Genomic DNA, 23,165 nt, shown 5'->3' with positions numbered 1-23,165 from the left:
ACACTTCCATCTTAACATGAGGAAAACTTTTTCACTGTGAGGGTGACAGAGCACTGGAACAGGTTGCCCCGAGAGGTGGTGGAGTCTCCTTCTCTGGAGATATTCAAAACGCGCCTGGATGCAATCCTGTGCAATGTGCTCTAGGTGACCCTGCTTGAGCAGGGGGGTTGGACTAGATGATCTCCAGAGGTCCCTTCCAACCTCAGCGATTCTGTGTGTGTGATTCTGTGTATGTCCATTTTCTGCTATGTTCCTAGCAAGGTCTAGATAAGCAAGGGATTTAGGTGATGCCAGTGTAGACATATTAACTGTTAATTAAGACTTCTGTAGCCTCCATCACCATATTGTCTGTATGTTATGAGCATTGTATAGTGATCCTCATTCATGTAATTTAGGATGATTTCAAACTCACCTTTCCTTGCCAGATTTGCAGCTTCTGAATGTGGCATGCTGGTGACATCAGTTCCATTGACTGCTATCAGAATGTCCCCTACCTGAAGCCCTGCTTCTTCAGCTGCACTGTCTAGAATCAAAAGTAGAAAAATGGGATTTTATTATCAAGCATATCTATGTGATCAGGCTTTGCTAGCAAAACAGATGTCTGTCCAGCTAGTCAAGAATTATGCTTTGGGGTCTTCATGACTTCAACTTGGATGTGGGTAAGTTTTTCTGAGCAACTTGTGAGTGCCCTACAAATGAAACTTCAGGGTTTAGTACTGATTCAGTGCCTGAGAATCACTGGCAGTGGAGAAATGTTATTTAATGTCATTATGATTTAAATACTTTAAGGGGCAAGTAGGCAGTTCAGTATTTTCGAGGGTTTGGGCCTAAATTTCCGCAAAAGGTCTGGTCCAAACTTCAGTGAAAACAGTGGAAAGAGCATCCATTACTCCAGTGAGTTATGAATTTTAGACCAAAAGACTGCTTTCTAAGCTAATGTTTCTCTTGCTGGTTAACAGAATTTGGCTATAATATTTTGTGGTTTGTGTCTTTAAGAGGAAATAACATACTAGCTAACAAAAGAGTGAGTGATTCAGATTTGCTTATGTATCATCATCTTGTTTATTTGTTAACTGTTGCAAAGTATATATACTCCTAATAAAATACACCTCAGACAAATACTAGCCAGGAATGGAGGCAAATTAGATGTGATAAATATGCTCCATTCACAAACACTAATGCAGAGTCACTTAAATCCCACCCACATATTTTTCAGACGCAGTTTTTTCTTCTCATTTATAATTGAGCATTCCTAATATACTGGGAAAATACTTTCTGGAAGAAAAATTATTCCATGCCCATATTATTTAAAGTTTAATTTTTAATAACCTGAACTCTATAAGTAAATGTGATAGCTCCATGTGTTTCTGAGGACACTTAGAAGCTGGGGGTAACAGATCAGTAAAAACTTAATAAAAAACAGTAGGCACAAAAAGCCATGGTTTACCCACATATGTATTACAAACCATTCACAAATTAGACATTTTGGTTTGTGCTGGCCTTCAATGTATCATACAAGATTTTATGATCATAAATGCTCTTTAAAATATTATTTTAAAAAATGTCTATTTCACTGTGCAACTGAAAAGTTATCCAGATGCAATTTTTATATCTCTTTTAATGGGAGCAGCCATATTTTGAAGAAATGCAATTTTACTAAAAGTTTGTCTGTAAAAAAGAATAGTCATTTGTTGTTTAAAAGTAAACACATTTGAAAACAGAAGATATAAATAAACTTAGGAGTGACATAGGATGTGAGTAGCTGTTTTGCTATACTTCATTTTAATTAGTAGGTGTTAGGGTTAGTGTTTGTTGGATATTAGGGTTAATGCTGTGTATATGACTTATAATTTATTTACATTTAGGTGTAAAACTCCCTCATTTGTATTTGAAAGGTCTCTTCAGGGGTTATATTCTTTGATTTAAGAGCACTGGGGGAATCTATGTGTTTATAATGGGGAAGTCAGCTGAAACTTTTAAAACTAGGGAGAAGGAATATCTCTTTGGAGCTAAGAGAACTGTGCATGAATGGGAACTTGAATTCCCAGCAATCTGATACCACAACTAGTTGTCCAAGTACACATCACCACAGTTGTAGTATTTAGATCAATGATGGCAGAGCCCAGTAATTTTGTTTTCTTAAAATAATCTGCAGTGAGTGATGGCAATCTTTAACCTCACTCTCAAAAGTAACATTGTAATGAGATGACCAGAAAGATTTTGTTTTCTCAAAATTACTTTTTCAGATTCATGTCATATCATTTTGCACCTGAATTATACTCTGAAGATTATCTAGTCTCAAGGGCTACAGATATAAAAACTGTATTCTGGAGTAAAATTATATAGGTGTTTTGGGATAAATAGGATTACGTAGTCACTTTAGTCATAATTCAATCTTACTAGGTCCTGTGTACAGTATTCTACAGGCAAAAGGTTTTTTAGATTGACATTGTTAGCTAGACTTCAATTGATAATGGAATTATTGACTCTACATGCTTAAACACAGAACAATTTTCAAGGACATGTTGCCAAAATCATGTTTATTTACATGTAGGTTACAGTAAGAGATTAAGAGGTCCTTGGATAAATCATAACCAGCTTCTGCAAATGGATAGAAAATAAGTCAACTACTTCTAACGTGTTTGGTTTTTTTTTTCTGTTGAATATGTCTGTCCTTTGCATGAGTTACTCTTCTAGACTGAAGGCTTTATTTTTAGCATTTAATAAGCAGAACATTTACTCTGAGGCAACAAGTTAGAATGACTTTTATAAGTCATGAACAACAGTATCATGTACAAAACATGATGGCTGAGGTATAAATCTAACAATGTTCAGATCTTAAGGAGTTGTGTGGGTTTCTGATACAAGTCTTAAAGCTTTTAATGTGTTAGTGTTTGACCTTTCAGATATGTCACTTTCTTCTCTGCATTTTGCTCCTTTGCTCAGATTTCTGGCTTTTCTGATTTTTCTCTAGAGGAGTTTAATAATGATACCATTTGTATGCAGTATTTAAAGTGATGGGTTCAGCTAATGGATTTGCAGGCCTCCTATATTAGACCACTGTAGTCAGGAAACAGGACAACATGATACATAAGGCCAGGAAAGTAACAGAGCTGCTGTTAGATGCCTTGATGGTGGGCCCTCTTGGTCTGTTTTGAGTCTTTGGTAGTAGAAATCTTTCAGAGTCTACTCTACCTCCTGTTCCTTCTCTAACTCTACTGTGTCCATCCTGAGATGCAAAGAGCAGTAGAGCACACAGTACTCTAGATGTGGGTGCATCCTTACCGCATCCTCTGTTTCATTCTATGGTTGTTGTCATTAATGGATGTCAGTGCTAGACCTTCCTTCTGGAAAGAGGTTTGATGCAGACACTTGCATAAGGTATGAACTGGCACTGGAAGGACACAGACCAGTGTCCTCTTTGCCTCCAGACTTACTGGGGCCTTAAGATAGTTTGTCACGAGCAGTTCAGAAGTGCAAGTATGTTTTATTAAATATCTCACATCCACTAATTGTGCAAATTATTCACCAACATATTTTCATAGCAGAAGTTAATAGATAGATAGAAACACTACTTACTTGTGTCAACTTCAGTCACAAGGATAGGCTTTGAGAACTGGATTCGAAAACCCCATGGGTAATTGCCAGTTCCTTTAGAGATCTTCACTGTTCTTTCACGAACTGCAGGGAAGGGAAAAGGAGATCCTTTTTCTTTGCAAATCAAATTCAATTTAACAAGCAGCAGCTTGTTTATAAAACTTTCTGTCTATAGGAACTGACACTCATTCATTCTGCAAATTGCTGGGGTGGTTTCAGTACCATTCCTTGCTGTTTGGTACTGCCCCTCTGTCAGTCCTTACCCCCCTCACACTGGGATTGACAAAACCTCATTCATCTCAGGGCAAAGCCGGACAGCTTCAGTGAAGTATGATTTCATCAGCAGTTTAAGTTAAGTGGCTGGACTTTGTACTGAAGTGGCAAAGACGCACTCAAACATTCCACTCCACTGACAACATTTTGGGAGAGAAAATCACTCCTGCCCTCTGTTAAATGAATGTGTGCCAGAGCTCTAAGTTGTAAATATAAAATTCACTCTGAATTCTTGAATGAGTTTAAGTCTATTTCTCCTTTTTATGTTTTTGAAGGTCTCTATCTTTTGGACACCAGTTGCTTCCTTTTTACTCTTTCATCCCTTCCTTGTTCTCTCCCCACTCCCACTCCCTCATAGTCCTCTAGTCCAATCCCTTCTCCCTGCCCCCTGCGCCCTTTGCCCCCCATTGGGATCTTCTACCACAGATGGCCGTACCCATGTGAAGTGTACTTCTAGTCAGCAAAATTCAACACATAAAAGGATCCTCCTCCTTATAAAGGAAGATCAGGGTCTAATTCTCTGCTTCACATTTCAACTTTTCTTTCTCATAACAGCAATAAAGGCCTAGTATTAGTATCATGTCTCAAAAGGTCTGGTTCATTAGTAAATGTTATACTCCTGCCAGACTTCAGTGTAAGCTCAGATTCTCTTCTCAGAGTGTCTGCTTTTGACCATTTGATTCTTTTACCAGGTTTGTTTAATGGGGGCCAATTTAATATTATTTTATGATGGTTGTTTTGTCTTAACATTTGGAAAATAGAAATTGCTTTAAAGGTTACTTTACCAGCAGGCCAATTGACATCATCTATCTAAAAGAGCATAGATACTTCAATACCTACTTTAAGTGGTTTGCTGAACTTCTGACTCTCCTCTGGGGAGCGAAAGCAATCAAAAAGCTCTATAGAATATTCTCATATATTTTAAAGGAGATTTTTCATACCTGGAGATTTATGGAGCACATTTTGTTTCCTCCAGTGTGTGGTGAATGATTTATGAGCTCCAGCAAAGAACTATCTCCTGGAAAGCTACAGAGGTGTTTCACTTTGTTCTTAGCTCTTCAAACCATGTTACCTTTCAGTAACTTAACATTTGAAAAGCAAAGGAAAACCCAACAAACAAAAAGACATTCACTGTATCTGTTTGCATAACAGGGTTTAAACTGCAGACAGAACAAGAAGACTACTTAATACTCATAGCAAACTTTATGCTTTTCTCTCTGGATCTACTGTTTGAAAGTTTGATGGAGAACTGATTTTATGACAATTAAATATACTTTATGTCCACAAATAGTCCTGTGTGATGCTGCCAAGCTTGAAGAAGCTATGAAATACATTGCTTTTATGTTTATCATGCAGCAAGAGAGGAAGTTTTATTCTGACCCTTTACCAATATAGATTTTTTTCAAGTAATCACAATATTTTGTGAGAAATTAGCTCAATAAGAAATACTTATTTAGTTTTGTAATCCCCTTTTACCTTTTCGGACTCCTCTTTTTCTTGTCTTCAGCATAAGTGTCTGGCATCTTCTCCAAAATGTTAACCGCATGGTATTCTCAGAGTGCCCAAATTACAAATAGTTTTATGACATTTGTTACTTGTAGCTTTAGACTACTTACTTGCCACTGGTCTAGGCCTTCTGCTGAGACATCTAGGACTATTATTGGGAGAGACATCATCTCCTCTGAAAACCCAAGAAGCAGAATGAAAGTTTTCTGTATAGAAACCTCTGTCCTCATTTTCAGAATGTAGTCCCAGTTCTACTGACCGAGCATCCTCTGAATTCACTATCATGAGGATAAAACAAATAAAAATAATGTCAGTAGGCAAAATGAATGAAAACAACAGACTTCAGTGAGGAAGAAATGCCATGAACTTCTTAAGGAAGTGTTCGTATTGTCTCAATTTAGTTTTGCAATTTTGCTGCTGCTAATAAAGGACAGTCTGCAAAGATGTCAGAATATAAGATCACAATATTGGGTGCTATTGCATATTGAATGTGAATACCAAGTGAAGTATAAATGCAAATGGTCAAAACAGGAGCTGCACCTGTTTAAGAGATGTCTGGCTTTAGGCAATTAATTGTGAAGCCTTCTTATCTGGTCTGTTTCATTAGCAAGCTGAACAAGTTTTATAGGAATTTAGTATGAGTCCAGTGCATGTGGGAAGACAAAAAGAAGCAGGAAAGTAACTGACATGACTCAGGTAATGATTACTACATTTGCTTGCCTAATCTTAACTCTTCCAGATGCATAGTCTTGTATTTAGTTTTACTAAAAGGGAAGYGAGGAAAGAGTCTTATTTTTGGATATAGGACTTTTCGCTTGTCCTCTGTAATGCTTTAGGCTGCTGAATATTTGTTTGACCTGGTTTATTGTTACTTGTGTTATCAGGAGGTTTCATAAAAATATATCTGTATCCGCATATAGTAAATAACCTCAAATCAATACATTCCTGCTGAGTTGTTCTTGTTAAAATAATATCTATAATGTCATACTGAAAAATACAGTGTTGCATGGTATTTCTCTGCTTCTGTGGCAGATTTTTCTTGTTTTCTGTAGATATCATATTTTTGCTTTACTCTGCTAATGGACATCTTTAATTCTGCTGTTCTACAGATCTGTAAGCCCAGAACAGACTCACTTTTGTGTCTCCTCTTGACCACTGATTGTCTACGTGAAACATTACGTTGTGGCTACAAAAGTTCCAAAATCCTGAGTTTTTGGAATATAGTGATCATTGTTTAGATTCCCCTGCATAGAATGTTAAATCAGTGATTTTTTTTTTTTTTTTAAAGCAGATTGGATTATATGGACAAATGATTCACTGTTGACCCAGTTACAGTACACTGTTAATAGTCTATTGTCCTATATGTTTTTACAAAAATCTGTATTAAAGTCCTATGAAATAGCAAGACTTTATTTAAGACATGTCATAGATAAACATAAAAAATGTTGACTTTTTTCATTATAGGATATGAACTATTGACCAAAGGAAATTAAACCTTCATGCTTTCATTACAATAGTATATGCACTATATCACTACATTTATAATGTATTCTAAGTAGCCTGTATATATATCCTTCCATAATTAATAGTTTTCATGGCAAAACTTTAGTACTGGATTTTCAGATTCTTGCTTTATATTAATTTACATTCACAATGTCTTATGTCTTGTAACAGGTCCACTGGCTCACACCGTATCACCCAGATTAACATGGAGACAGTGAAGAACTCTGTAATTCCTCTGCTACAGGAAAAATCAGTAATTTTCAGGGTGACAAGGGGTCAGGACATGAGGGGAGATGGCTGAGTGAGAGGTAGAATATAGACAGCAGTTTGACTGGGGAGAAAAAGGCTGTGCAGTGATATGCCAACTTCCTGAGCAGTCTGGGAGCTACAACTTGAAAGCTAAAACCAGATGGTGAAAGGCACAGAAAAGTATAAAATATCAGAGAGTATATTAATGGATAGACTGAAAAAATACTTTAGTATAAATGGTCTGAGAGGAAAAAAAAAATCATGGTCCTTCAAGTACAAAATGCCTTGTATAACGCAGGTGGGGAAAGGCACTATTTACTTTGTTTATTCTGTATTTGGTGTGACAGTTATGTAGAATGATTTCCAATTTCAAAACAGAAAAGATAAAAATTAACCTTTCTTTAGTTTTGTTCAACAAGTTACTGTACTTCCTGGATTTATCTAGCATGTATCCAATGCAATCCACTTTTCTTTGACAGTTTGCTTAACTGTATCTATATACACAAACATGCCACATCTACTGACTTCTCCCTTATTATACAGACAGTATGAGATGCCATGATTAACTGTATAAAAATCACTAATAACTATATACTACTGAGCTGTCATACTTAAAGCACATCTTAACCAACTAGCATGAATTTATACGTAAAAAAACCCTAGACTTAGAACCAAGCAATTCAGTACAGCCCAGTGTTTTTTTGACAACTAGAATACTGAATTTTTAAAATTGTAGTAGAGCTCAAAGTGCACTGAATAGGTAAAAACACAGAAAGAAATACTGGCATTCTGGCATTAGGGAGTTATGCCAAGACATTTCTTGAATGTCTCTTCACCTCTCCTCTGCTTGAGCTTTTTGGCACAGATGTCAAGTCTAGCATCTTATGAGTGTCAGGGATGAGTTGCACTTAGGTTCTTTTTGGCTATTGGAATCAAGCATCTGAGGAGCTGCTGAGTTTGGTATAGTCTCAAACATGTGGCAAGGTGACAGATTTCTTAATGAGACAGTTACAGGAATAACTGTTCCAGTAACTGGAGGGACAATGAAGGACAACCCGGGCAGCAAACCTGAAGATAAAAGCTGGGGGAGGGATCTTAGTGAGGAGAAAGGAACTCCCAGCTTCCCACAGCTCTGATTTAAGCAAAGCAGGCAATGAGACTGTGACATTTTTGCTGCACCCATAAAACTGCTGCCATGAGCAATTACCTAACTGCCTATGTTTAGAGTTTGTCCTATGCCTAATTGTGTATGGACAAGGATGATAAAGTCTACTTTTTATCAGTCAGATTGTTTGTCGTGTTGTATGAAGGAGAAAGAAGGAACCTAAATCCCATGCTGAGGAATGGTTAAATTGGATAAAGTATGATTGCTCACAGTAATGACTAAGATAGAGACTCAGGTTACGAACTGAAGATCAATCTCCATGGCTGATAATCCTAACAGAGTGTCAGTCACATAAAGGAAAAAGAATACAATTGTCAGACTAATGTTACTCACTTGATCCCTCGGTGATTGTGCTGTTTATGGAGCTTCCTCCAGTTGAACTGCATTTTTTGCTGTCTTTGAACTGTTTCCGTCTCCTGGCCCATTGGTCTATTGCTTCTTCCTGGGAGCTATCGCTGGCTCTGGTGTCTTTCGACAAAGGTAGCTTTCTGGTCTTATTCATTTCTGATTTCAAGTCTAAAATCAGATGTTGTTTGTGAGAAATATGTGTAAGACAACTTTCAGAATATGCTCAAGCATTTATATTGTTTTAAATTTCCACATTGTAAATATGAGTAGCCTGTTTGCAAACACAGAAACGAAAATATCAAATAGTACTGAAAATATTCATAAACTGTATTTTTTTTTAGAAGAACTGAGTTCTTCATGCAGAGAAGAGTGCACCTCTTGGTTCAGCAGCTACYTTGTCCTTTCTGTCTCATTCTGGCCTCACTCAGATCACTGTCACTGACATGTATCACTGAGACTCTTTTCCAAGACAACTGATTATTTGTGAGAGTCAAGAAACTGATTTCTTAAAATGCCTTTTACATAAGTCCTTGCCCCTCTGACTATACCTAAGTTCTCACATCATCAGCAGACTTTTATATTGCATGGACTCCTCCTCCCAATCCTGTTAACAAAGTTTTGCTCTATTTTTTTCCCCCTCTGTTCTAAATGCTCCCTCCCTTTGTTGAAAATAATTGCCATTTTTCCCTTCCAGCATCATTCAATTACTGAGCACAGGAAGTGCCACACTGCTCCTTCTGCCCAAAGTCTAATTAGGGCAGAAGCTAATTAGGTTGGTATTCCCACATTCCAAGCGGACTCTGATTCACATCAATCACTTTTAAAACTTTAAATGCTCATTTTTTTTTCTGGATGCACACATTTACTTATTTAAGGCGGGACCTCCACAGAAATAATATGCATGCAAAATTCAAATTCATCCCTGGACTAAAAGAAGGCCAAAGTTATGGGTTCAGGGTGGCACAAACCAGGTGAGGTGATAGTTGAGAGACAGCACACACATAGAAAAGCCTTAGTCAGGAGGAAATGGAAAGAGAGGGGAACAAAATCAAGAAAAAACAAATAATCATTCCTTGCTATTATTGTAAGCTAAGTGCACTTCTGTGCAGTGTGTTTAACCACTGAGGTCCAATGTATAGGTCAAGGTTTCTTGAGCATGCCTGAGATAGACAGAATAGAATAGCAATACAAAAATGGCCTGCTGCTGCAAGGGAGGAAAACATGTAGTCCTTTGTTTACAAGGCTGTGCTAGAATCAAAACAATTTTTTTCTATTCCTTAGTTGGTTCCTTGTCAAGGGTTCCAAGCTTTTTAACCTCACTCCTAAGCCACTATTCCTAGGATAGGTGGAAGCTAGAAAAATTTCCCCTTATTCTGAAGACTTCCTTCAATGTCTTCTTTCTATACCTCCATTCTAAAGACATTTCATTTAATTAATTTTCTGTTTATTTTTGTGTAGTATAAATATATCAGTATCTATCTATCCATCTGTATAGTCAATAGCAGACTTTTGGTAGTTTTGAAATTCCCATTGGGAGTGCCAAAACAGGTGAACTTGGAGGACATATCAATATTTTCTGTAGATACTGTGAATGAAAAATATTATTAAAAACTTTCCAGTGTTTTTTAAAGATTACTAAGATTTTTAAAAGTATTTTCCCCATGATAAAAAGCATGTATTTTCAAACAGTGTGAAACTCCTAGTCTCCAAACCTGCTAGACACATTCTCTTCTGGAGTTGAATATGGCAGGTTGCATTTCGGGCTGACTGAAGGCAGTTACTTCATATAGTTTCAGCTGAAGCCAGAGATCTTGAAAACTGCTAACATTACATGGCATAACATATGCAGATAGTTACATCTGCTCATGTTAAAAGAAATAGTCAAAGTTGTATTATTCTGTGGTAGATAATAATGCAAAATTACGTATCTTTAGAACTTGGCATAGAAGGGTTTCTTTGGGACTCTAGGGGAGCTTGCTCCCCCTGTGGTCCCTCAAAGGCTAACAACATCATCTTGTTGTGGTCCCTCTTCAACAATATCTGCAAAATATGTGGATGCATGTTTGCATGTTATTAGCTACTTTGCTTGCATGACATCGTGTATTTTGAATGCAAAGTCTGACCTGAATCCATATGATATTATAGGGAAAAACTGCAGACCATTTTGCACACAGATGTTTGGGCTTATGCACACTGAAGTGATAGTGAACTCATTTTACCAGAAAAGGACAGATGAAAATGTGGCACCAAAGATTCATGAACTGGCCCTTATAAAATTCACTTAGGCAATTTGTACTGCAAGTACTTAACATTTAAAAACAGTATTTCCATACTAGTGCAAATTTTTACAGATTTTTATGTTGCCAGATTTATTTTGTGGCCTCTATAGACTTATAATGACTAACATTTTAGTATTGCATGCACTGAGTTATGTTTACATTCTTGTAAGTATAATTGGCTCTATAGCCTTTTATTCCTATTGTCCTGAGATTCTTATGTAACTAGCTCTTCCCCAGTTAATAATTTTATCACAAAAAACAGCATGAAATATATCATTAACATTGCACAGATTCAACTTGTTCTGGAAACATCAAATTCCGTTTTTCCTTAAATGCCAAAATACCTTCGCAGCCTTCCAAAAGCTTAAAAAACCTGTATTTAAGTTAAATTTCAGCAATGTGTGTGTGTATTTTTCTGTACTTTGCTTCACAGTAAAAAATAGAAACAAAATTTTTATCTGGCATTGACACTGAGATAGACAATTTTAGACAGCCTATTTGAAATGCTAGCTTCACCAAAGTAGATAACAAACTTCTCACTGTTGTTTGATGTTTACATATTGTGTACAAGTTAAAAGAATATTGTGAATGAGGATGATCTGAGTTATATTTGCATATAATTTTAATTTTTATTTAATCAAGTTAAGAGGTTTAGAATGATATTTCAAAAATACAGACTGAAGATTTACAAATGTGTGTGTACATATTCATATGTATAGGCAAAGTAAAAAGCTTATATAGTAGTGTACAGTGTCCCAGTATGGCTTCACATTTTTATGATTCAAAACACTGCTTTTAAGTGACCCAGTCATGGACATGGGTGGATAGATTACAGAAGGGAAGATAAGAAATTTTGTAACAGATTAATACCCCATGTTAAAAACAAACAAACAAAAAACCCCAAACCTTTGTCATATGCAGTTTTCTCAGCTATATAAAGAGAGTAGAAAGGAAGGTTAAATGATCTGCTATGGTCATTCTGAGTCCCATAGAAGGCTCAGCCAGAATTAGGATGAGATGTTCTCAGAATTCAATATTTGCTTGGACCACATGGATTCCAGAAACAGATTTATGTGGTTTCTAAATACCAACTAGAGCTCTGAGAATGTCACAGGGCAACCATAAAAAAAAACAACCTCCTCCCCCCCCACCCCCAAACATGTTTTGGTGTTTGCTTTTCTCACTTAGATATACCAGGTGGGTTGATTGTTTAATGCAGAAAATCCACCTCTTGAGCAAAGCTGTACTAAAATTTTCTTTCATTTTTATTAAAACTTACTTGACTCTGCAAGACAGCTCCTAGAATCCTCAACATGATAACTGTGTAACACAACCAAATAGCTAAGCATACCAATATGATCTCTTTGTAAAGTAATTATATACTTTCCTTTTCCCAAACAGATTTCAATAAAGCACTAAGCCAACTACACAGAAGGTGCATAAGTGATATTGACTCCAGAAGTCTTAGAATACCTACCTTTCTGACAAATCTGTTTTATTGATGATGTGGGAATATCTGTATTCTGATGAAAATCTTCCTTCATTTCAGCCTTTTTCTCAGTTTCATCAGAGTTGGATTTGGCAAACTGATGTAGCTGATGTGCTCCAGGCTCTCTTCTTAAGCTGTTATCAGATAATTGTTTGCTGCAAAGGTTCTCGGTTGTTTCCTTGATATACAAATGTTCTGTGAAAATCTGTTTCTTTTCTGTGTATGCTGAAGAAGTAGATAATGTGGCAGCCTGTGCTAAATCATCATGGCAATTAGCTTCATCAAGGATGTTCCCGGATATGTCCTGTATTTCAGACAAGCTTTCTAATTCATTTTCCGTGTCAAGCTCCTCAGGATCCCATAGCAAGGGTGACAGCAAGGATTTTTTTTTTATACTACAGGGAAGTTTAGGCTCCTTTCTTACTGCAGGGCCAAAGGAATTGGGTATCAACTTGTCACCTTGGATGATAAGTCTTTGTTCTAGTGCTCCACTTATTACAGTCATTACTGATCTTCTCCTTTTCTGTGTTACTGCAGGCTCTGCAGGGGATAGCTGAACATTTGGCTGTAAAGCTGAAAGTTGGTTTGAGACACATTCAGTAGCTACATCATCAGTACTTTCCTTGTCACTAATAAGCTCACCTGATGGGCTTCTAGAAGGTGAAGAGACCCGTATCAGCTGAGTTTTGTTCTGCAAATTCGCATGCTTTTCTAGATGGCTGTACTCTGGTGTACCTTCATCTAAAATGCTTTCGGTAGACTCTGTATCTTCCTCCCTTATGGCTAGGTTTCTCAGAGGCTCCACATGTTTATTTTCTTGTTTCTCATTTATAGTATCACTGGAATGAAGAGTCTTTATTAATGTTTCTTCTGTTTCTTCACTTTGTCCCATATAGTTTGCATATTCATTCAGTAAACAAGTATCCTCTAGACTTTCAGATGGATAAATGGTAATATTATGATCAAATGAGGTGAAAACATACTGATATGAAGACTTAAGACTTCTCAGTGATGAGGTGAAGTCAGGACACTTACAAAGTTCTGTATCGCTGGTATGAGGGTGTGAGTTCTTACTGTAAACATCCACTGGTTTGGCCTCCTTAGATAATACTTTTAAGGATAAGGACGGCAATGAATAAAAGCCAGAATCCCTTCTAGGATGAACTGGTGATAGTACATCAAGGGTAGTACCTGGGAAGGACCTTCTTCTTGCTGTTTTTTGTTCAGTGTCACTGCCATTGTCGCTGATATTTCTTTCTTGACCTGTTCCACTGCTCTTATTGATGAGTGCCTTATCAAAGTTTGGCTTATTCAAGATATTACTATCTAGAATATTTCTATTATTCATTTTTGAGGAAATTGTTTTATCTTTTGAAAAATATTCCTTTTCACTGGTGTAGTCTTTATACTCCTTTTTGTTATGTTTACAGAAATAATTTTCTTCTTCCCAAATTCTCAAGGCTGCAGAGAGGCTGTCAGAGTCTCTTCTGTCATTATCAGAGTACAAAGATACCTGCTCTGAAACAGTATCCAAATGCATTTTGTCATAGTCAGCAAACTCTTCAGGTGGAGGGAGAAGTATGCACCCATCCAGGACTGTAGAGTTGTCCTTTTCATGAAGGCTAAAATATGACTCACAATCTGTATTGCAAGGTGCCTCTGTTACAGAATAATCTGTTTCACTCCAATACATATCTTCAAAGTCACCACTGCAGGTTTTGCTATGTACCTGTTCACCAGGTTTGATGTTAACCATTAGATTTTTCTTTCTATTGGTATATTTCACTTTAATTTCTTTTCCTTCAATATTCATTTTCAGGGAGGCATCCTTGTTAGTGGCAGTTTGGATTTTATGTTTAGAGGATACCTTATATTTCTCATTGTCATCTACTGAATGGCTGGTTGAAGGACACTGGTACTTAGGACATTTTGAATACTGGCTTTTCTGGTATCGTCTTTCATGACAGCGTTTACTGTTCTTTGAACTCTTCCTTTTTTGGACTACAAGGTTTGTTCCTGTACCAAACAAAGAAAGGTTCTTAATTTCAACTTTCATATTAAATGAATCATATTTTACTTCTGCGGTAATTTTTCCAGTAGCCAAACTAATGGACTTTACAGAGTCTGGTTTGCTGCACAGTGTAATTTTTCCTGTTGATGAGCCCTCTGACTCACCAAAAGCTACTGTAGCTAGGATTTCATTTTGCTGAGGAGAGAATGGTTGAGGAGGGCAATTCTTTCCCTTCTTTCCTTCTTTTTCACTGCCTGATACATTATCAAGGTCTCTATCTTCAGATGCATCTGAGGTATTCTGATTCTTATTTTCATGATCTTTTCCATTTTCTTCAGAACCCTTTACATCTGATGGCTCAGAGAAGTGAGTCAGCTCCTCATCTACTTTATTTTCCAGGCTTTCTAGATTTTGCTTGCATTTACAAGTGGGTGGCAATTGTTCATCTAATTTAAGGGGGGAACAAAAAAAAGAAAAACATTTTTCTTGTGATTTGGTAGGTATCATCATAACTGTATGGTTAGCTTAGAGACACTTTTCACAGAGAATGCATATTTTAGCTCTAAAGTTTAGCATATTTTACACAACAGTGTATTTTTTCTTTCCAGTATTTGTTTCTTTTGACATAGTTATTTGATAAGTAACACAAAGCCAAATAGGGTAGCCCATGTTAACTCAATCTAATTACAGGAATTCACTGCAATTACAGGAAATTGATATATTACATTTATTTTTTCTCAGAATGTTTTATAGTAGTGAGATGATATAGGATTTAATTTGCATTTAGAAAGATCTACCCTTTTTACTTCCATTTTTCCTCTGAGTATTTACTTCTTTCCTGTGAACACACTGGGACAATCAATATCCCATTGCATGTTTGCATTCTGGGGTAGATTACATGAAACTTGACTTTTATAATCCTTTTGCAGATGAGCAAACAAAGGGATTAATGAATATTGTCACAATCACACAGCAAATCAGTGGCAGCACTCCCAGGAGGAATGAGCCACAGCTCCCTGTTCTAAGAGCAAGACGATACTGTTTCCTGGGGGAAGCTGTACTAGGAAAGATTTCATGGCATTTATACAGCACATGAAAATCTGCCTGGCTTGAGCTTTTTTTAGAAGAGGTCATGTGCATTAGAGGATAATAGTTTACAGTAACATCTAGCTAAGYAGGATTAGATCAAGCTATTATACTTTAACAACATCAATAAATTTACAGTGAGAATGATGTAAATTTGAGGTATTAAACATCAGCATCTTTGGAAAGACTCTCAGAAATAAGTAGGATAGCAGCTCAACAAAAATAAGTAGTCTCATCAAGACACTACCTATATGTAACCACACTTGAGTGTGTAAATATTTCCAATTGAAGAAGCAGCTTTGGGCACAAAGATGGTTTTCTGTCTTGATGAATGACTGGAGAGTAACACCTATGATTCTGATGTTTTTACTTCAAATTAAGTATTTCAGTAAACTTACATTCTCTGGAATCAGAGCTTTTTCTGCCCTTGCAGCTTTTTCTTCTTTTTCTACTCATTTCTAAAACCTGGGGGCATCTGGGCTCCACTTTTCTGTGTGGGAGGGAAAACATTTGATCGTGATAAAGATTCTCTATGATAATTTTGCTCTCTAACTTTCTCTAACTTTTCTTTGAAGTCCGTGGGAGGTTTGGACCATTGCTGACTTTACCAGCCTATGATTCTGATTTTTAGACATTACTATGTTGTGTTAAGCAGCCATTTCTAATTCAATATCTAATTTATATACATTTTGAAAACAATGATTTTTGTTTTCTCTTTTGAAAAAATGGTTAGACTGAATATAAGAGAACAGAGTTCTCAAACCCTCAACCAGGAGATGATCTTTCCATCCATGTTTAGTCAATTATTTTCTTGCAGTGAACTGAAACCTAAAATTTGTATTGAACTGAGCTGCATATCTAAAATCCAGAAGTTATCACTCCTACTGTGCAGTGGAGCTTGAGTGGTGACTGAAGGCATGGTAGTGAGGGAAAAGGCCTGTATCCCAGGCTGTAGAGTTACTATGTAGGGCCTATTCAGCCACATAGCATGGGTAGCATTTGCTGGGATTATGTTTCCTGGGAAAGTTGGCTGGCCAAAACCTACAACTGTTTTTTTTCCACCACAGTATTAAAAATATAATCTGTTAAAAAAAAAAAACAACCCCCTCCCCCCAAAACCCCAAACCAAACTACAACAAAACCCCCCCAAACCTAAAGATTTTCTATTGTATTTTAATGACCTATGGAGAAGGTTGTGTATTTATTTCACAGCAGACACTATGGGATGTTTACATTGTCAATCTGCAAAATGCAACTATCGCTCTGTTTTCTCCAGGTATCGTTAGTCAAAGCTTGACAGACAGCCAAGCCTGCCTGAAGGTGTTAAATTCAGTGCTACAAGGCTAGGTGAAGCAACACATGATGGAGCCAGCTGAGCTCTCTTCTCAGTGGGAAGAATAACCTGATCTGAAAGCCAAATATGAGGGTCTAAAGGACACAGAGGCAGGGGCTGGGACCAACATTCATCTTTAGTTTTGGATGTGAGGCAATGCCTGTCAGCTCCAGATAAAAATCAATGTTCTATTAGTTACTACTATATTGAGAACGTTAAACTCATTTTTAGAGTTACCTTATGATCTGTAGATCGGTGCATATATTTATGCCTACAGAAAGAGCAAGCTAACAGACCCCCATAATCTGTGATAATTGATATTTTAGTTATATTTACTTTTATTAAGTTGTAATTGAGAAAATACTTTTACTTCTAGGATTGCTCTCAATTCAGCCTAAGGAAAACCCTAAACATCCCTTCCCCTTCCCTAACTCCTAAAATTTAATAATCTCAGCATGTAACAGTGATTGCCACCAATAGGGATTGCCACAGGACAAAGTTGCTCCCAGTGGTAGGACTACAAATTTTGTCATGTGGTCAAAGATAAGGAGTAAGACCGAGGTGACCAGCATGATTTAAGCTGTTTTTTTGTTTTGTTTTTTTAATTTTTGTACTTGGTAATAAAGGAAAAGTAGATGAAAGCTATAGTTTAGGATGATTCTTTAGACTGTTTTGATGAAGACTAGTATCCTTTGTTAATTTTCATATTTATATATTACCGATTTAAACTCTAGATGCAGTATGTTGTCATTGATATCTTAAAATAATTTTCAAATAAACATTGCAAAGAACCTTTATAATCCAAATAGTTTTGTTGTCCCTACTACATTTCCAAATGTTAAATTGTACTTTCTCTTCTAAGAATTACCATTTCAGAAAAGGGTGAGGCACCAGCTCTTCCTTTTCACTCATGTTTTCTATGTACATTTTCTTTGCATTCTCTTTTTTTATTCTTGCTTTGTTGGTTCTACAACTCAGATGTGCTGAGTTTAACTGATTTAGGAATCTCATCACTTTCAATCCTAGTTACATGAGTAGTCCCATTGCCTTGAGTAACGATTAGCTCAAGGCATCAGGATTGCAGGGTAAGACCCTTAATTAGGGACAATTTTGTCCACTGCTGGACATTACTTGGGAGAAGCTGAGTGTTCGCTAGTCCGATTACCTTAAATGAGAATAAAGGCATTCAGCCACTGGATAGAAGCCAACATCCACTGACACAGTGCTGTATGTGATAGGTTATTCTTACTACAAACAGCAGTGCTTGGGTTAGCTCACAGTAAGCGACTCCTTAACTAAATTTTGAGTGAAAGATCACTCCCCACCATAGCAGTAGTTGAATCTGTCTTGAATGTGTTTATTTTCACTGTGAACAGAATCCCTAATAGCATTTCTTTCAAGATAATGTGGGTGATGACAAGCTTTGTGATAATAATGTGGACAACAACATATTTTCTTTTTCTAACATATGCTTCTGAGATGTTTTTAGGCAGGAATAGCTGCATTAAAAATCTTACTTGAAAGAAAGAACAGAAAATACAGGAATAATTTTATTTCATTTTCATATTGTTTATATAACGGAGATTTTATTTTAAAATATTTGTTTTCTTAAGTTTTCTGAATAAGCATGTTCAGTGAACCTATATTGTAATGATGGGACACTGGCAGAAAAGGCAAAGTAAGCTTTAAAAAAGCAAGGAAAAACATGGAGGAAATTATTAATGTGTAATGACACAAGAAACGTTGAGTCAGAATGGTGTGGTGACACAATACATTTGTAAAACAATTAATGTTCTTTCAGGATAATATTGTCTTTTTAGGTGGTAAACCTATTTTCTGTAATTCCATTATCTTATGTTGTAGAATGCATAGCTATAAATATTTTCAGCGACAGCTCACTGACTGTCTCCCCATTAAATACCATATCTAAAATATTTCACGTTCCTCAGACGGTACAAGAACAATGTCTCAGAATGCTCAAATAACCACTTCTGAATTAAAAGCCTTCTACTGCCTTCCCTTCTGTGTTTCAACCATATCAGCCCCTTCTGATACATTTCCTTCTTTTGGATACAGCATTTGACTTTTTGTCTCCAAATCTGCATACCAGATTGTTGTCATTGCCTTCCATTGTGTCTCTTGCTTTTTGTATTTCTCAATACTCTTCTTTTGCATACTAATCTGTTTTCTTTGTTTTGACTTTGCTCCTCAGAGTTATCAATTATGTTTGGCTCAGTCTCTCACTGCTTAGGTTTCTCCCCTTCTCTCCTCCTATTAAGTTATTCTTAAAGCTTGACTTTTCCTTGTGAATTCTTCCTTTTGCTTTCCTTACTGATTGTACTTTGCAGCATATTACCTATGTTGGTGTTTATGCACTGTAGCAGATAACCCACAGATAAATAGGGCTCACTCATTTAAGTACCTCTTATTGAATTCTCTTCCATTTTGCCTTATTTCTACAAAGGTGCTCCAAATCTCTTTATCAAGCTACCACTATTTCTTATTTCAATAATTTCTGAGCACCCATTTCTGCAGTACTTTTGCCAAAGAACATATTTTATGCCAAACACATGCAAGGAAAGAGGTGCATTATCAAAAATACCTGTCTTAGTGGTGTTTCTTATTCTTCCTCTCAGCTGGTATATGTCTTATTTTCATTTGTTTATCATTTCCTCTATATGTTCTCCGGAGAACAGACAAAAACAGGCCAAAATGTCTTTGGAAAATGTTTAGAACATTTGTTCATTCTGCAGAATAGAAAAAAAGAAGCAGGCAGCCACTTCATATATATATATGGAGGAATAACAGGACCCTAAAGCATTTCACAAAATTAATACATGAATTATGTGGCTGCAAAGAATCAACTTCCATTCAGATGGAACTTAGTAGTTATCTGACAGTACCCAATTAGATATGAGAATAGTACATCCAAATTAAATACTTAGAAAAGCGTGGATAAGTGAAATTACTCAGCAACTGGTACTGTACTAAGTTCCAGTAATTAACCAYTTTATTTCATGAAATGTGCTGCAGAATTTTTAATAACCACATTGAATCAAGATCTTGCTTTTTCAGCTCATCAAAAGATGAGCAAACACCAGTCAATAGTATTTCTACTACATTTCTGATTCTCAGGAAAGATTATTGTCTAAGCAACTAAGAACATCACTTGTGGTATAAAGGAGCACATTCAGGAAATTCAAACTCCATGGAATTAAGATTTTTGCATTATTTTGGACTCTTATGTAAGCAACAAATGACACTAGACAAATAGTGTGAAATAGGTTTTGACTGACTTTTTTAGAGGAATAGCTGGTATACCATTCTGGCTATTACATTTAAAAGATCTCCCTACACACAGATTGCGCTTTGCTTTAGTTTTTAAAAAGGCTAATAAGGTAGCTAGTCAGTCAACTGTTTTCAAGATTATTTTTACTGAGAATGCCAATGCCAACAAATGCATACAAAAATTATAGTTCAGCTTTCATGGGTTTGTACATGCATGTGTATTTCTGCTTTTCTAGGCAGAGAAAACAAGGTATAGGTCCAGGTTTCAATTCTTAACTTCTGCCAAAACCATTTGTAAAATTCATTTTCTTATAAAGCTAAATTAAAGCTCCTGCCTACTTACTAAGCTAATCTTGCTTTCTGTTTAATTATTCTGAGTCCCTGTCCACAACAAGAATAAATATTATATTATTAAGGCTAGACATTCATTTCATATTTGGAAGATGTTTCATTTCTGCATCAAAGTAGTTCATTTCTACCCTCATTTAAAAATATGCACTGTTTCCTATATGCCAAAGAAAAGGAGAAACAAGGGGCCTCTGTGCTGTAAATGACCCATAAACAAACCACCTGATGACTTTAACATGAATTCTGTATAATGAATACTTCAAGTTACTGATCACATTTTTCAGTGGTATCAGTTCAATACAATGGATGTTCATGTATTTATTATGTGTGTATAAAATAAACTTTTTACAACTGGCCTAGACAGCTTAGTTTATTGTGCATTGTATCTCTGTTATATTGGATAAAATCATTTTGTCCTTACTAAAATTTTCCTCCTGAATTGCCACGGATGTCTCAACTGTTGGACCGTTCCTATTCCTGTTTTGAGGCCAAAGGAAAAACAGCCTATTTGAACAGGAGCTGGATCAGCCCTTTTCTTGTCAGTGAGTTTGTCATATTGGCATTGTATCTTGCACTCAGTCACTTTTAATTTGTTTTTGTTTTGGCACATAAATCATGCTTTGTCAGCATGGACCACAAGAACAGGTAGGTGAAATGCACTTCAGATGTGATGTGGCAAATGGACATGAAATGAGTAGAAATCTCACTGTAACACACTGCTGTTTCCAATAATAGGAAATATAAATTCTATGGTAAAAGATAGTGCTACCAACAAAGTACTACAATCCATTGTCAAGCCAACCTATGGTCATTTTTGGAATTTCAGAATTGTTAATCCCACCATAATAAGAATAACGTAAATCCTAAACCTCTCTTTTATTTCACTTGAAACTCAGCTTATCAAGAGAAACCTGTGCAATAGTTGTATATTATCACAATTAATTTTCTTTGGAAATGAGTTAGCTAGTTATTTTGAGAGCATCTGTGTGACTACAGAATATAAATTATGATGGAGAAAAATCTTTCATTTCATATGAAGTGCAATAAGAAAAAAAATTGATCCTAGCTTCTAGGGTTTGATTTCCATTCTCTATAATGGGGAAACTTAGAATATATCCTACCTTATTTTCTGACTATGCAGTGTCCAAGGTCACTTTCTGGAGGAAAGGAATTTATGTTGCATAGAATAGGAGTTATTTGGGCAAAGGATAACAAAAAAGAGAGTGTTTAATATTTCATAGGCATGTTTTTAGTTCAGTGTGTTGAAGAAAATGTTTATGTTTCCTCACTAAACTGGGAGGGAGAGATCCAGCAGATCCAGTGGTAGAATGTTTCCCTCCTTAAAGAGGAACAGGAAAACTACTTTTCTCRGAGTAGTTTAGTATGCAGGATGAGGACCTCCCCGCTATCCAAACTTAAGTGCTGCAAACTGAGTTTTAAGCTTCTCTACTCAACAGTACATAAAATTCCTTCTTTACTAATATATCCTATCCCTGTAGTCTTACCATAGCATTCCTCACCTTCCACATCTGAAATAGTCTTTGCAGATAAAGACAATACAAATAACAAATTGAAGTTTGTTTAGCTAGGCTCTCAGTTCTTAAAATATATATTACTACATTTTAAGTCCCTACCTGTTCGTAAATAAGATGACAGATACAGTTTTAGGAACGAAAAGTCCACCTTAAAAATCCCTTCTATTTAGGAAACCATTATTCATATTTATTCAAAAACCTCAACTATATACTCAAGTATAATTTGAATTATTTGAATTGCATCTACAGAAATTCTGTATTTTATAAAAGTTACGATGACTTACAGCAATTAAGTATCTATAAAATACTACCCAACTTAGGGGTGCTATTTAAAATAAAAAGATATTTATACTTACTATGAGCCAAGATTCATTTTTCTCAGATACTCATTTGCTATTATGGACTGTCTGTGAATAGTTTGGTTTTCTAAGCTAATGAAGGATGGGCTGGCTGCCTTGCTATGGCTTAATAGGATAACACGTTCAAATTTTTTTTTTCCTTTGCACTTATCCACTTCCGCACTGTCAACCCCAGTCAGGAACAATGTGCTGTATATACATATCCTTCCAATTGCTGAAGCAAAAAAGAACTACTGGTTATTTAACTCTTAACAGCTAAAGCAAATGAGAAAAATAATGATTAACTCAACTTACCTGGGCAAATGCTTTACAAAATGTCAGTTTGTCTGCAAAGTCTAAGTTAATAAAATTGTGTACGTGAAAAGTAAAGATAAAAGAGGGAGCAACACTATTCACAGTCTTGCTCTACTTCTTTTTCTATTTCCGTCCCTTAAGCTCAGAATCTGATTAGTATATTTAATTCCATGAAGCATCATGACTGGTCTACCTTAATCGGTCTACTGACATCCACTCTTTTTTCCTTCACATGTTGTAGGGTTTAAGACACTCTTTACCAATTTAGCAATATTCCTACACAAAACACAACTATAATGTTCATGCTACACTACCCACATTGGAATGGTTTTATTTTTCATATATTTACACATATGCAATATGAAAAATAGGATAAAGAAATATGCTTATAGGAAATATTTCAGGACCTATGAAAATTTTGTAAAAATCTCATGCCAGTATTTTAACATGAACTTACAGTTTGGTCAGCAATATGAATTTTTTTGCATGTTTACAACCTTGT

General features: G+C 36.0%; 1 protein-coding gene and 1 long non-coding RNA gene across 7 annotated transcripts in view; one reads left to right on the top strand and one right to left on the bottom strand.

The window, feature by feature from the left end:
* LOC112970155 overlaps positions 1-16,606 on the bottom strand; it is a 40,730-nt gene extending 24,124 nt beyond the window's left edge. The window contains exons 1-6 of one of the 2 annotated variants that reach the window (XM_026074237.1): positions 15,905-16,606; positions 12,398-14,866; positions 8,627-8,809; positions 5,487-5,654; positions 3,580-3,681; positions 413-523 (exon numbers count right to left, since the gene is read on the bottom strand). In XM_026074237.1, the coding sequence (XP_025930022.1) occupies positions 413-523; positions 3,580-3,681; positions 5,487-5,654; positions 8,627-8,809; positions 12,398-14,866; positions 15,905-16,016 (3,145 nt within the window). In that variant the 5' untranslated portion in view covers positions 16,017-16,606. The remainder of the gene's footprint in view (positions 1-412; positions 524-3,579; positions 3,682-5,486; positions 5,655-8,626; positions 8,810-12,397; positions 14,867-15,904) is intronic. The other variant, XM_026074239.1, reaches the window with a different exon arrangement.
* LOC112970157 overlaps positions 1-23,165 on the top strand; it is a 75,661-nt gene that overhangs the window by 19,952 nt on the left and 32,544 nt on the right. Inside the window, exon 2 of one of the 5 annotated variants that reach the window (XR_003254909.1) lies at positions 7,051-7,132. The exons of 3 other annotated variants lie outside the window; for them this stretch is intronic. This is a non-coding gene — a long non-coding RNA (uncharacterized LOC112970157). Of the gene's footprint in view, positions 1-7,050; positions 7,133-16,657; positions 21,018-23,165 lie in introns of those variants that run through there. One more of the 5 variants, XR_003254911.1, reaches the window with a different exon arrangement.

The sequence above is a fragment of the Apteryx rowi genome, unplaced genomic scaffold (assembly GCF_003343035.1).
Source record: "Apteryx rowi isolate R43461 unplaced genomic scaffold, aptRow1 scaffold_382, whole genome shotgun sequence".
Taxonomy (NCBI): Eukaryota; Metazoa; Chordata; class Aves; order Apterygiformes; family Apterygidae; genus Apteryx; species Apteryx rowi.
This window is presented reverse-complemented; position numbering and strand designations above follow the sequence as displayed.